This window comes from Cebus imitator, unplaced genomic scaffold, assembly GCF_001604975.1.
Source record: "Cebus imitator isolate Cc_AM_T3 unplaced genomic scaffold, Cebus_imitator-1.0 Scaffold81, whole genome shotgun sequence".
Lineage (NCBI taxonomy): Eukaryota > Metazoa > Chordata > Mammalia > Primates > Cebidae > Cebus > Cebus imitator.
Window position 1 is genome coordinate 1,673,335 of NW_016107396.1, and position 13,413 is coordinate 1,686,747.

The window sequence follows — 13,413 nt, forward strand, 5'->3', positions numbered from 1 at the left end:
CTTAAAAAATGAAGAAGTTCTTTTAAATTTCAGTCCTGCTTGTCTTCAGCAAACAATGGGGTACACTGGCATTTTTGCTAATGCGTTGAATGTCTGTCAGCAACCAGGTTTAAAAGTAAATAATGCTGTTTGAGTTTCATGGGATCTATTTGCAACCAGTTTGAAAATAATTAAGTAAGTCAATATGTATAAATTTTCTATGATACAAGTAGTCTAGTCTTTTCTCTTTAAAAATGGGTCATTTAGGCTGGGCGTGGTGACTCACGCTTGTACTCCCAGCACTTTGGGAGGCCAAGGTGGGCAGATCACAAGGTCAAGAGATCGAGACCATCCTGGCCAACATGGTGAAACCTCATCTCTACTAAAAATACAAAAATTAGCTGTGTGTGGTGGCACGTGCCTGTAGTCCCAGCTATTCGGGAGGCTGAGGTGGAAGAATTCCTTGAACCCAGGAGGCAGAGGTTGCAGTGAGCCGAGACTGCGCCAGTGTGCTCCAGCCTGGGCAACAGAGCAAGACTTCGTATCAAAAAAAAAAAAAAAAAAAAAAAAAGGATCATTGAATTCATTTCTAGCTGCACTGTGTTAATATGATCCCTCCTTTAAAGTAAAAGTTTTCACTAACTTCTCATTTTTTCTTTTGTCTTCTTTCTCTCTTGCATCTGTTTTTCCTTTGAATGTATCCGTTGTGTAATTTCATATCCAATCATGGGTTTGCGCTTGAGAATAGACTGTTTCCATGTGCCCACCTTCCCCTCTCATCCACCGCGCTTCATCTTTTTCCCCAAACCTGTTACCTGTCCCTGAAATGGACTTGCTTTCAGACATTTCAGAGGAAGACCCCTTTGGGGAGGCTGACCAGATCACATTAGACAGCTTAGAGCACCTTTCCACGGGTGAAACATCAGAGCAGGGGGATTCTGAAGTGGCTATGCCTGATTTGGTCTTGGATTCTGCCATAGCCCCTTCTCAGCCTGACTGTCCTTCTCCCATCCGTGAGAAGACTCTTAAAGCAGCTGACAACAGTGATTCTGAGTTTGGTTACTTCTCCTTCAGTTTCTCCAAATGTTTTCCCTCTGGCTTCCCCTCCCTTCTTGATGAAGATGGATATCTTGCTTTCCCCAGCCTCCCCAAGGTCTGGGTCTCCTTCCTCCCTGCTGGTGTGCAGCACTATGTCCCAATCACCTCCCCTTCATTCATTCCTTCCCTTATCCTCATCTTCGGGCTACTTCTGTCTGCTTCTCAGTCAGTTTTTTTTTCTCTCGCCTTTTCCCTTCCTCTGGCTCTATCCCTCTGCTATCTGGAGGCTAAAGCCACCTCCTTTAATGTTTCTTATGACTGTGACTTGAATGACAAACTAGAGGAAGAGGAAGCAGTTGCTGGCATGCCTACATAAACTCAGTTTGTAGAGTCAACACAATCCACTTTATCTTAAACCTTTCCTAATGTAGAGTGTAAATGTGTGCATACATTTCACCACTGATTACCCTCAGCATAGTAGTACCTGCACATTTTCACACACACGACATTTTAGTGCATGAGAAATAAGTGTAGACATTTCTCCTACATTGAAACCAAACCCATTGACCAGGTCCACACATTCTAAGTTGGGAGCAAAATTGTACGATTATTTGATGAATATCTAGATCATACTAGATTTTTAACAGAAGGAGTTGGGAGGAGGGAACCTGTGTTGCCCATAACAATCCATACAGGTCTCTCCATTTTGCAAACAGATATTAATGCTGTTCCTTTAGGATGGAACCTTTTTGTTGTGATACAGAACTTAGGATGTAGTGGACATAACTGTTCTTGATGTGTATTAGTAGAATTCCTTAGTACCATCATTTCTCTCGGAAACCAAGTGTGTTCTTGAATCTCTGAGGATGTATCCGTAACCTTTTACTTCTAACATTTGTAAGTTTAATCTCAAAAGCTCCTTATCTCTCTGTTATTGTAGCATTTGGAGACCAGATGAATTTTAGATAGTATTTTCCCCAACCTTAAATTATGTAATTATATATAAAAGAGTCACTGTAGAGTATTTTATAAGGAACGTACTATTCTGATGTCTTTAACAAACGTATGTGAAAAGTGAAACATGGCTTTTTGAAAATTTAGACTATGTAACACTATGGGCCTCTTAGTGCTCCTTTATTTAAAATTAGGTGTTTGGTTTGAGGATTTTTACTCCTATATAAGGCAGATTTTTTTCAAGTATACTACCTCTGCACTCCTAAGCCAGCATTAACATGTACGATATATTTTTGATTATTTTGTTAAATGTGGCCTGGTGATTCAGTGCCTCATATTCTGTGGACACTAAATACATAGAATAAGTCACAAAATTTAAAGCAAACCTAAAGAAAAATGTAAAGATAATTCAGTGAGTATGCATTGTAGGGGAAACCACCGTTGTTAAAACGTTTACCTGAGGAATAGCAAAGATGAATAATTTAGAGAATTAAATGTTGACCAAAGGAATTGGAAGATGTTTCTTAACAGATTATTAAATGTCTGTGTCTCATTTTTCACTTCTGATAAAGACTCTGAGCTCCTTGCTTACCTCTGAAAAATACTATGAATGGTTAAAAAAGTAAGCCTTTTGAACACTTAGATTTGACACTATCTTCCTAATAAAGAAGGAAAATCGTGTATGTTAGGAATTAACCTGTAAAGGTTAAGTGATTTGCCTTTGATAAAAGAGTCAATATTTTTATTCTCACCATTTTTTCCCTTGAGTCAAAATTCAGTCAGTATTTGTTAGTTTTAAACTTCCATATTCATTCTTTTGAATCATCAGATATTAAGAAATACCCAACTGTGAAAAGATGTTCTTGTTTAAAGAATTTTATGAAAGTGGTTATATTTCAAAGATTATTTTTAAATACTCACCATTTTAATATTAAACTAGTTAAATGAACCAATCTCTCACCCCCGGCCGGGAAGAAAATCCATATTTAACAAACAGAATCATGCCTTGAACATTTATTTCCCAATATAAAGCTAAAAACAAATTTTACATCATTAGACTTTACCCCGTCACTAGTTGATTTAGACATTTCAAATTAGAACAGATTGAATTATGCCATTTTTGCACCCTTGTATTTTTGTTCCTGAGTACAAAATATTCAAAAGCAGAGCATAATCTAGGGACTGAGAAAGAGTGAAGCTTCCATCCTCCATTCCACCTTTGCAAAGGATCATTTCCATCATTTGTACGATACTGTAGGTGAAGAAAGACCAAAGTGGCTTAATATTCTGCATCTTCTGAGGGCCTCACAATAAAGGTTGGTAACACTGGTCACCATATAAGTTCAAATACAGCTACTTTGCACTGATTGATAGAGTTTCCACTAATACTCCCCTTCTTTCTGGTCATTTGCTGTGTGACTTTTCAGGTGAAGATGGAAGAAGAGGAAATACAGCTGGAAGAGGTGGCTGAGTTTTCCCTAAAGTTAAACATCTCATGGCTGCTGCCTGCCATTAGTATTGTGGGGGGAGGGTCTACTTGCAGAGTTTATTTGTGAGTTGTGTTTGTTGTGGCTTTAAGTTCATAAGATTTGTATTCCTCTTTCATTTTAATGTCTTAGACTGTCAACCTCTGGGTCATTTTGGTGCTTGCTGATTGATACACTTATGTTTATTTGCCTTTCCCCCCTTTGTGTGATTTAATTTCACAGAAAAATTCCCTGAGAGTAGAAGGGGATAATATTTATGTCAGACATAGCAATTTAATGTTGGAGGTTTGTATAATCTAAGAAAACAACTCTGTCCTATAATGGCTGCCCGGCTGCTGTGGACGGGAGGTCACGCGTAGGCTGGCTGGCAATGTTCTTCAAGCACGGTGCATGCAGTGCATGGGGAGTTCAACTCGGGAGTGCATGTTACCAGCCTCACGGTGTTCCTTTCAAGTGGCTTAGGCAGGACTGTATCTACTAGAAGTTCTCAAAGTGACAAGTGGGAAGGAAACGTTTCATCAAATGAATCAAGTTTTTATCCAGTACTCTTGTAGTGGTTCTACAAGTAAACCTGTTCTCTCCTAGTGGGTTAACTCTAGGGCATCGGATCTGAAGTAACACAGTCTCATCCTTAATATATATTAACCAGAACAGATTTTTGTTTATTGATCTGGTGTTAAATCATTTGACTCTTGATCTTGATCTTTGCCGACTTTTTTTTTTTTTTNTTTTTTTTTTTTTTTTTTTGTTAAAATCCATGATAGGGAATGTGGTCCACTTTCAGTATTCTGTTTGAGAGTATACTAATTAAAGGAATTCTTTTAATTAGAAAGAAAGAACAAGCAAAAGTGAGAGAGAAAGAAAGGAGAAAAAGGCCCAATTACCCAATTAGGAATGCAAAATGTAAAATATGTTCCCCGTGTCACATGAGAACATTATAATTTTTATTTTTTTCCCTTCTTATTTTACAGTAGTATGTGGCAGTGTATTCAATGCAGAACTGCAGCTCTCAGTAATCTGACTAATCTGTCTGGTTGCTTTTGGCAGCTTTGATAACCGATGGAAATGTATTTTTGCCTAACTTACTAAAATGCTATAAAGTATAAGTAACATTGCTTTGAACCAATGCAAGAAATGTGCCTGATCTCAAGCCACAGTCATTTTTCCATGCCATGCAAAGATTTTTAGATTTTCATGAGGTTTTGCAAATGGCTATAGAAGCTCATAGATGAGCTACTATGCTTGTGCATGAATATGGAATATCTAATTTTATTGGTTGCATGACCTGTTCCTTAAAGTGGGATGAAAGCTGTAATCCACAGGTGGCCCTATGATTTTTGAAATATAAATAAATATGTAAAATTTGGTTATAACCATTTCCTGAGCACTAGTTACCTTTTATTGCCACAAATACTATTTATCAGAGCCAGTCAAAAAAATTTCCACAAATAACCATTTATCAGGGCCTACTCCCATGAAAATGGACCTGGTAGTTTTTCTTGCATATTTGTCTTTATAAGGACCATCTGGCAATTGTGGGGGCTAGACCCTACTTTTGTGCTTGGCAAGTACATGAGACCAGTCTGTGGTTCATTTATTTTATAAAGAGGTTAAACAGAAGCAGCTCTGGAAGCTGCTGCTTTTATTAAGAACAAAAAGCCACCACTGGAATTTCCTGAAAACAAACAAAAACCCTTGGCTTTTCCAGTTGGGGGATGACCCTGGTTTAGCTTTTTCTTCCAGCCAGTGTGCTTTCGGGTCTGCCTTTCTCTATTTTATACTTGATCTACTATGTTCACAGAATGCAATTTTGAAGTAGTCTGAATCAGAAAGGTAAATTTGCTGGAACAAAGTCATAATCTGAGTTTCAAATCCAAGTACTGGAAGGAAGTGTTATTTAGCCATTTTGATGATCAGTTCCATGCCATCTTTCTAATAATGTAAATAAGATAATAATATGGCTTTAGAGACTTGGCATTTTTCTTGCTTTACTATGTTTTTTTTTTTAATCATAAGTTTACTTTGTCTTATTTTTTGGTTTTATTTTTGTCCTACTGGGTTCTTTCCTTTTGGATTTTTTCCCCTCTTTGTTACGTTACATACTGCTAGGAACTGGATAAGGCCCAGGAGGACATACTGAAACATCAGGCTAGCATTAGTGAACTCAAGCGCAATTTTATGGAATCCACACCTGAGCCGCGCCCTAATGAATGGGAAAAACGACGTATCACACCTCTGTCTCTACAGACACAAGGGGTATGTCACTAGCTATTTGTTGGCTCTGTCTCACTCTAGCTGTTTAATAGAACTCAAATTGTTAATCTCCTGTGTTGATTCTAGGGAAGTTATAAAATGTTCCCATTTAATTAATTTTCTGTAATTACTAACAGATTTTTAAAATACTAAATATTTATTAACAATATAATAGTTATTGGCCTAGTTCTTAGGCAAATTGCATGAGTTTCAAAATACTTTTGAAATAATTTTAGGATAATTTCACTATTTTACTCAGATAAATTGGTAGTAGTGATGAATTGTTATATAAGACAATTTAGAAACTAACATACTGTGTTTAATAAGCTTTTTAGTTACTGATATCTGAAATAGGGAAATTTGCTGAATATAATTAAATAATAATTAAAGGAATATCGACTATATTTAGTGGTTTACGGTAATTACTGCGAGGAAAATGAGTTTAACTTAGCTTTAAAGACTGATGAGCCCTGTTGAAGACTTGAAAAGTGTTAGTAGTGAAATGTTAGAATTGTGTTTTAAAAACGGTTTTTCAGTCATTATATTCCTTTTCATGGTTTACTTCTCCCCACCGCTGATATGAGTACGTAGTGCTTTCGGGATATATTCTCAATATATTTCTCCATTCATTGTCATCCCCATCTGTGCCTCTAGGATTCTTCCAAATCCCTCCTGTTATTGACCAAGGACGTCCATGCCTCATTTATCATACCTGAGGAGACAGTGACCATACTATATTTAATCTGTAGTTTAAAAAATGATATAAAGATGTTACCCTACAATTTCATCTTTTTCCTTTCAGTGTCTAGTCTGGCTTGAATGTCACCAAATTGTAGACATTTGATTTAGATATTCTAGTGCTATTTTTATTCACTTTTCCTTAAAAAGAAAAGCTGTTAGTTGCTTTAAATTTCTGTCTGTGCCATTGAAAAAGGGGGCCCTTAAGAACAGATGAGCAAAAAGAATTGCTGAAAACAGAACCGTTGAAAATATGAAGACATGCATGGTAGAGTCTTGTGAAGTTGGCTACAACTTCGGTGCTTAGTTTCAGATTTTTCTGAAGACAATGATGTCAATTTCAGCAGTCTATACAAGAATGTCATGTTTTCTGGAGAAACAGTGTCTGATACATGCCAAGGTTTTGGCCTTCCATTAATGTGCCGCTTCTTCTGGTGTGTGTCACTGACCCACACAGGGTCAGGGTTTTATGTTTGTGTTGCTACCGGTGTAATGTATGTGTCTTATTTGTTGATTATGTCTGTTGTTTAAAACAATAGAGAAAAGGAGACCATCTTTTCAAGGATATTTTATCCGTGAAGGAGAAGCACCTGATGCCGACAACATGGACAGTTGAAGAAAAAGCTCAGGAGACGGACAAGGTGTTCACCTTGCATCCTTGGATCTACTCTTGCTTTTCCCCCTTTCGTTTTGTTTCTATCCACAGCCATAAGATTTCTTTTTTCTGTATGTCAGACTAAAATTTTTTTGAAATGATTTTTGAGCATTTAAGGAGTTAAATCCCCTATGTATAGAAGCATAGGATCGTTGGATGAGAAACACCGTTGCAGAAGCACTAGAAAATTCAAAACACCAACCAGTTTAGGTGATAAGTGATTTCTAATTTGATGTGTGTGGCTGACAGTTGGGAAACTGATTTCATGTGAAAATGCACTGTTTGGCCAGGCATGATGGCTCACGCCTATAATCCCAGCACTTTGGGAGGCCGAGGCAGGTGGACCGTGAGGTCGGGAGATCAAGACCATCTTGGCCAACATTGGTGAAACTCCCTCTCTGCTAAAAATACAAAAATTAGCCGGGCGTGGTAATCCCAGCTACTTGGGAGGCTGAGGCAGGAGAATCGCTTGAACCCAGGAGGCGGAGGTTGCAGTGAGCTGAGATTATGCCATTGCACTCCAGCCTGGCTACAGAGTAAGACTCTGTCTCAAAAAAAGAGAAAATGCACTGTTTCTCTAATACTTATGCATGCTGTGTTGTTAAAATAACCACTTATGTGCCTTGGATTATGAGTTTACTAATTACATATTGAAAGCTTTTGAGTTTTCATTTGTAAGATTTTTAATGGGAACAAAGATTTTGATGCACCTTAGCAGCCCCTTCATCTCTTTCTCTGCTCCTGCATGTGTGACATTTCTGACATTGGCGAGGAAGTTCGCTTTCCATTGCTTTTACATCCTCATTCTTCTCTTTATACTGGTTTTACTTAGCCAGGTGGTCAATCTTTTATTTGCTGGGACTGGAGAGCTTAGAGTCTAGTGGAGGAGATATGGAAATTGGTAATTAGAAAATTTTGTCTTTTTTTCTTTTGTTTTCTTTTTCTTTTTTGAGACAGTCTTGCACTGTCATCTGGGGTGGAGTGCATTGGCGCAGTCTTGGCTCACTGCAACTTCCACCTCCCAGATTCAAGCGATTCTCCTGCCTCAGCCTCCTGAGTAGCTGGGATTCCAGGTGCCCACCACCATGTCTGACTAATTTTTTGTATCTTTAGTAGAGACGGGGTTCACTATGTTAGCCAGGCTGGCCTCGAACTCCTGACCTTATGATCTTCCTGCCTCTGCCTCCCAAAGTGCTGGGATTATAGGCACGAGCCACTGCACCCAGTCAGTAATTAGAAAATTTTGGACACTAAGAAGTAAATGTTAAGAAGGTGAAATACAATGTTGTGTTAGGAGGGGGTTAGGAAGATAGTTTTGTTATTGTGGTCAGGAGGAGATGGCATTTGAGTTGCGACCTTAATGATGACCAGGTGGCTACGTGAAAATGTATCCTCGCATAAGGAAGAGCAAATACAAGAGTCGCAACCCAGGAACTGAAAGACCAAAGGAAGGAAAATTCAAAGAGGTCAGACCCTAGCTTATGTCACGGTCTTAAAGACCATGCTAACAGTTTGGAATTGTACAGTAGGGATGATGGGAAGGCATTGGAGAGTTTTTAGGTGAGTAGCGGCAGAATCCCACCTGTGTCTGTCAGAAGTCCCCCTGGCACTGGATGAAGAATAGATTATAGGGGCTGTGAATGACAGCAGAGATTATTAATCAGGAAACAGTGTTTCCTTTCCACAAAGTAGATTCTATTAATTAGTAGAGAGTACTCATTGGAACACATGGTGGGGTGCGGAAGAGTCAAAATAAATAGAAATTCCCTAAAGGAACTTGTGGTCTAGTTGAGATGAAGTATTTTCAGAACATTGCAAATGAGAAAGATAATGTCATGAAGCTACACCAAGTGACATATTTATATACTTTAAAGGCTAGCCTGAAACCAAAGCCAATTAGACTCCATGTGTATAATGAGGACTATAATATCACATACTTTGGAATATTACGTATTTTTGATAACCTGTCCTCCAGAAGCTATCACATGGTATCATTCGATCAAATTTAAAGTGATGTCCTTGAACTTTTTGCAGTAGGAAACTTTGACGTTATAGTGGAGATGTTTAAAATTATTACTGTTTCTCTGGATCTCATGTTTTAGGAATGTACAGTATAAAATATCTTGTCACAGAAGTCATGCTCAAGTGATATGAATGTGAAATTTAAATCTGGAAAAGCCCCCAAATGATTTATCTGTACTTGAAGTTACTGGTTTTTTTGTTCTTTTCCTCTCCAATATATGCAGAAAAATACATACTTACGTGACATGCAGATAGATTGTTCTTATTACAATCATCCATTCATCTGTGTGCCCAACAAACGCCTATTGACCACCTACATTGTATCTTTTTTTTTCTCTTCAAATAACATACTATTAGTTGAAAGTATGTGAGCATTTGTCTACTGCAGTGTTTTGACTTTAACAGAGTACCTTTTCAATTTCTGTCTTTGTTGTGTCTTCATTTTACTGTTGATTTTGCAGGGGTTCTCATTTATCTTTGAATTATAATTCTTATTGAAAGTAAAATCTAAAAAATTATGCATAAGTATATAATTTGACCATATTTTCCAAATTTCTATAATATGTGTTTTATAGCTTTTTAAAAAAGCAGTAATAGTTTCTTTTTTAAAAAAATACATTGAACTTCCAAAGTGGCTGTCGTTTGAATTTGAACAATTTTGAGAGTAGAGCAAAAAATTGGAAACCAACCCATTTAATCTTTAATGGGTAAATAACTCTGTTGTAATCCTCTTAACATTTTGTATGCATTATGATGACTTAAACTTGCATAGACTATTCTCTCCTAAGAGATTATATACATTGTAACTTCAAGGCACTTTTGAAGGTATGTCATTGAATAATAAAATGCATGGCGCTTCTTTAAACACCCCAGTGATCTGTCACTGGGAAGGGCACCCCATCCACCCCACTGGGGATGGTAGTGAAGCTACCAGAAGCTTTTTCCTCTCCTGAATATTGCAAGTGCTTACTCACCTCACTCTTCTTAGCTCAGTGTCTGAAGGCACCCCTTGGGAGTGTCATTGATTTTTCTTTAAGATGTTTGAATGGTGGCCAGGTATGGTGGCTCATGCCTATATTCCCAGCACTTTGGGAGGCTGAGGAAAGCGGATCACCTCAAGTCAGGAGTTCGAGACTAGCCTGGCCAACATGGCAAAACCCCGTCTCTGCTAAAAATACAAAAATTAGCTGGGCATGATGGCACACGCCTGTAATCCCAGCTACTGGGGAGGCTGAGGAGGGCGGGTCACCTCAAGTCAGGAGTTCGAGACTAGCCTGGCCAACATGGCAAAACCCCATCTCTACTAAAAATGCAAAAATGAGCTGGGGGTGGTGACGCACGCCTGTAATCCTAGCTACTGGGGAGGCTGGGGCAGGAGAATTGCTTGAACCTGGGAGGCAGAGGTGGCCATGAGCTGAGATCACTGCACTGCACTCCAGCCTGGCGACAGAGCAAGACTCTTAATCTTAAAAAAAAAAAAAAAAAAGATTTCTGAATAGTGGGGTTTATTAGGAATTATTCTCACACTCTGACATGAGTATTGACATTGCAGGTTTCTGAGGACAGTTCTGCTGTCCCTCAGGCAGGTCAGGAGCCATTGTTTAAGAGCCAGGCACAGCACAGTTAAACTTGCTTTCATGGTTTTTAGGGAGAGATAATTTTCACGTTGCTCATTGAGCTTTCAACTCCGAATTTGTCTTCCTATTTTGAATTATTTTTCTTTACCTGTTTCTTTTGGTGAAAAAAAGGGGGGGAGGGATAATTTATTTATTCTGTGGCATATTTAGCAAGCCTGAGGGAATTAATGTGGGCTGCTGTCAGAATGTTTGTTGTACAGAGAATTAAGGTGGTATCGAGTAGGGAAGAGATTTTAGGAGCTGGACTAGTGGGGGAAGGCCTTACACAAAATACGGAATAGGAAGTGGGCCCCAGGGAGATGAGAAAATTGGAAAGGCTCAGAGTGTGCAGAGAAGGGCAGAGAAGGGCCATGGAGGCAGGAGTGGGAGGACTGCCAAGCTCTAACACAGAAATAAGCATTTCAAGTGGAGGGCCACTGAAGAGGCTATCCTGTGCAGAAAAAGGCCAAGGAACTGCCTCAAGAATATATGAAGTAGCGTTTGGGTGGGTCAGTTGTGCTCAATTTGTGATCAACCAAGCAGTTTTCACTGGTTTCTGTAGGTTGCAACTATCCAAGATTCTCAAGCAGGGTGGAAAAGCTGGCGCTCAGGCAAACCTCTGCATAAGCCTGCTGCAGAATCTTTCAGAATTCTCATCTTTCTTTTTATGCTGTTCTGTTGTCCTTTCTTGTGTAACCTTTCCTTTCTTTCAGTAGGTCACTGCTGTCTGTTCTGACTTGTTGCTAATTCTTTGCTCTTCCTTTTCTGACCTCTCTAGAGCCTAGAAGAGGAGATAACATCAATTTTGTTTAGTGAAAAGGGCTTTTCTGATAGCATGAAAGCCACCTTCACTTCAGCCACCACTTGGACAGCAGAGGGCGCTGTTGTGAGCGCTAATGCACCTTCTGAAAAGCTTTCTTCCTCGCCCTTCTCACACTTGCTTGAGGTGCATTTTGCTTTGTTTCCCCTGTTACTAAAAGCCACATATGAGAGATATTTTCATTTTTTAAATATTCGGGCACCATTCCCTCCAGTGCTTATGCTGGTGAAATTAATTCTTCCTGGGAGAAACATTCAAGAAACAGTGACCGAATTGGAACGTGAAGAAAAGATATATATTGGATGTTTCTCCTGCTTCTTTCAAAGAAAAAAAAATCTGCCTAAATTCAGAGAATAATTTAAATCATTAAGTTCCAGAATCTGAGATGTTAAGCAGAGGAAAACCCTCAACCAGATAGAAGCCAAGTATGCTTTGCAGAGTTGATGTTTTCAAAACCCAAATTCCAGGCATTGTTATTTTTAAAATTCTGTTCATATGGAAATATCTGAAGTGCCTCCCATGCTCCATGAGATAATTGTTTTTGAATGACCCTGAGGAATTCCCTGAATTTGGGCAGAACCTATCCAGCCAACTGAGGTTAAGATAAAACAGTAATAGTAATTCACTGACCTGAATATAATCATAACGGAATGTGTGTTTCAGAAATGTTCTGATCACTGGATATCTTTATTATAAGTAGTGATGGTTAAATGCTACCTGTTTATCAAAATAGATTGAGAGTTCTTTTAGTTTAATATCTAAAACCTCTGAGTTTTTAATACAACTGGAAAGATAACTGCCTTCTGTTAGTAATGTGATTTACATGGCATTAATTTGGATCAGTGAAAGCATGCCCTTTCCATTCATTGAAGAATAATAGGGCAGGTCAAAGAGAGTTTGTGAGTAGATGTTGACAGTGCTGCAGAGAAGTGTGCTGTGTTAGGATTTTCAGCTCATGGTTGTCCATGTGTCTAGGAAAATGAATACAACCCTGCTGTCTGTTACAGGCAACAGCACCAGTCCAGTTAGTACCGTGGCAACTTCACAACAGTATCCAGAGGGCTCAGTAACATGATGCCCTTCTCCATCCAGCGTGGAGTCACCTTTGTGAATAAACAGGGCTCCTCACTCCAGCTGATTTGTTTTTAAGTTAGCTTATAGGCAGTAGTACCACCTAAATGTCAGAAAGTTGGCCATGCTTGAGTTGTATCATTGTAGAGCAGACTTTTCTAAGTGTGAGAAAAATGTAAGGCTTTAAAAACAAACTCCTCTGTACAAACAAGTTTCCATCCTAATTAATAATACCATAGCATAGTAATTTATGTCACTCATGTATTCAGTCAACAGATATTTATTGAACATTTAGGTGCTATATTACTCAACTGGAATAAATTAATTTACTCCCAAGAAATAGATGTCCGCAGGGATCAGAGTGAACATGTCATATAATAAACTTGACTCATTTTAGATTTCAAAGATGCTAGTGGAAGAGCTAATCTGAAAGAGAAAGACTTGGAGCTACCTTTGACATCTACCCTAATGTACAGTGTAGCCTTTGCTTACCCATGATTCGAATTGGAATGTTAATAGCCATTTCTGGAATGAACACTTGCCAATTAAAACTTTTTTTTTTTTTAAAGAAAACCAGCAAAAAATAAAAGTGCCATCTCCTTGGTGTTATGTTCATTTAGGAGTCAGGGTTCCAGGCTAGGCATTATAGTCTGATTAAAACCCAAACTGTCGAATAGGTTTTAAAAGTTTTAAAAGTTTTCCTTTAAGTTGATGAGCCAGGCTTGGCATAATTTCATTTTTTTAAGCCGTTTCAAACTGCATAGGTAGAGCCTATAGGTA

The 13,413-nt window shown here is 38.5% G+C and overlaps 1 protein-coding gene across 39 annotated transcripts in view; it reads left to right on the plus strand.

The window, feature by feature from the left end:
* Positions 1-13,413, plus strand: part of EPB41L2 (erythrocyte membrane protein band 4.1 like 2) — a 232,406-nt gene that overhangs the window by 187,530 nt on the left and 31,463 nt on the right. For 9 of the 39 annotated variants that reach the window (XR_005201093.1, XM_037740204.1, XM_037740219.1 and 6 more), the window contains exons 13-16: positions 3,681-3,743; positions 5,568-5,714; positions 6,989-7,090; positions 11,521-11,688. The exons of 16 other annotated variants lie outside the window; for them this stretch is intronic. Coding sequence is in view for 22 of the 23 variants with exons in the window: in XM_037740204.1 (XP_037596132.1) it covers positions 3,681-3,743; positions 5,568-5,714; positions 6,989-7,090; positions 11,521-11,688 (480 nt within the window). In the remaining variant the exon portion in view is untranslated. Of the gene's footprint in view, positions 1-727; positions 1,704-3,680; positions 3,744-5,567; positions 5,715-6,988; positions 7,091-11,520; positions 11,689-13,413 lie in introns of those variants that run through there. 14 more of the 39 variants (XM_017533260.2, XM_017533258.2, XM_017533268.2 and 11 more) reach the window with 6 other exon arrangements.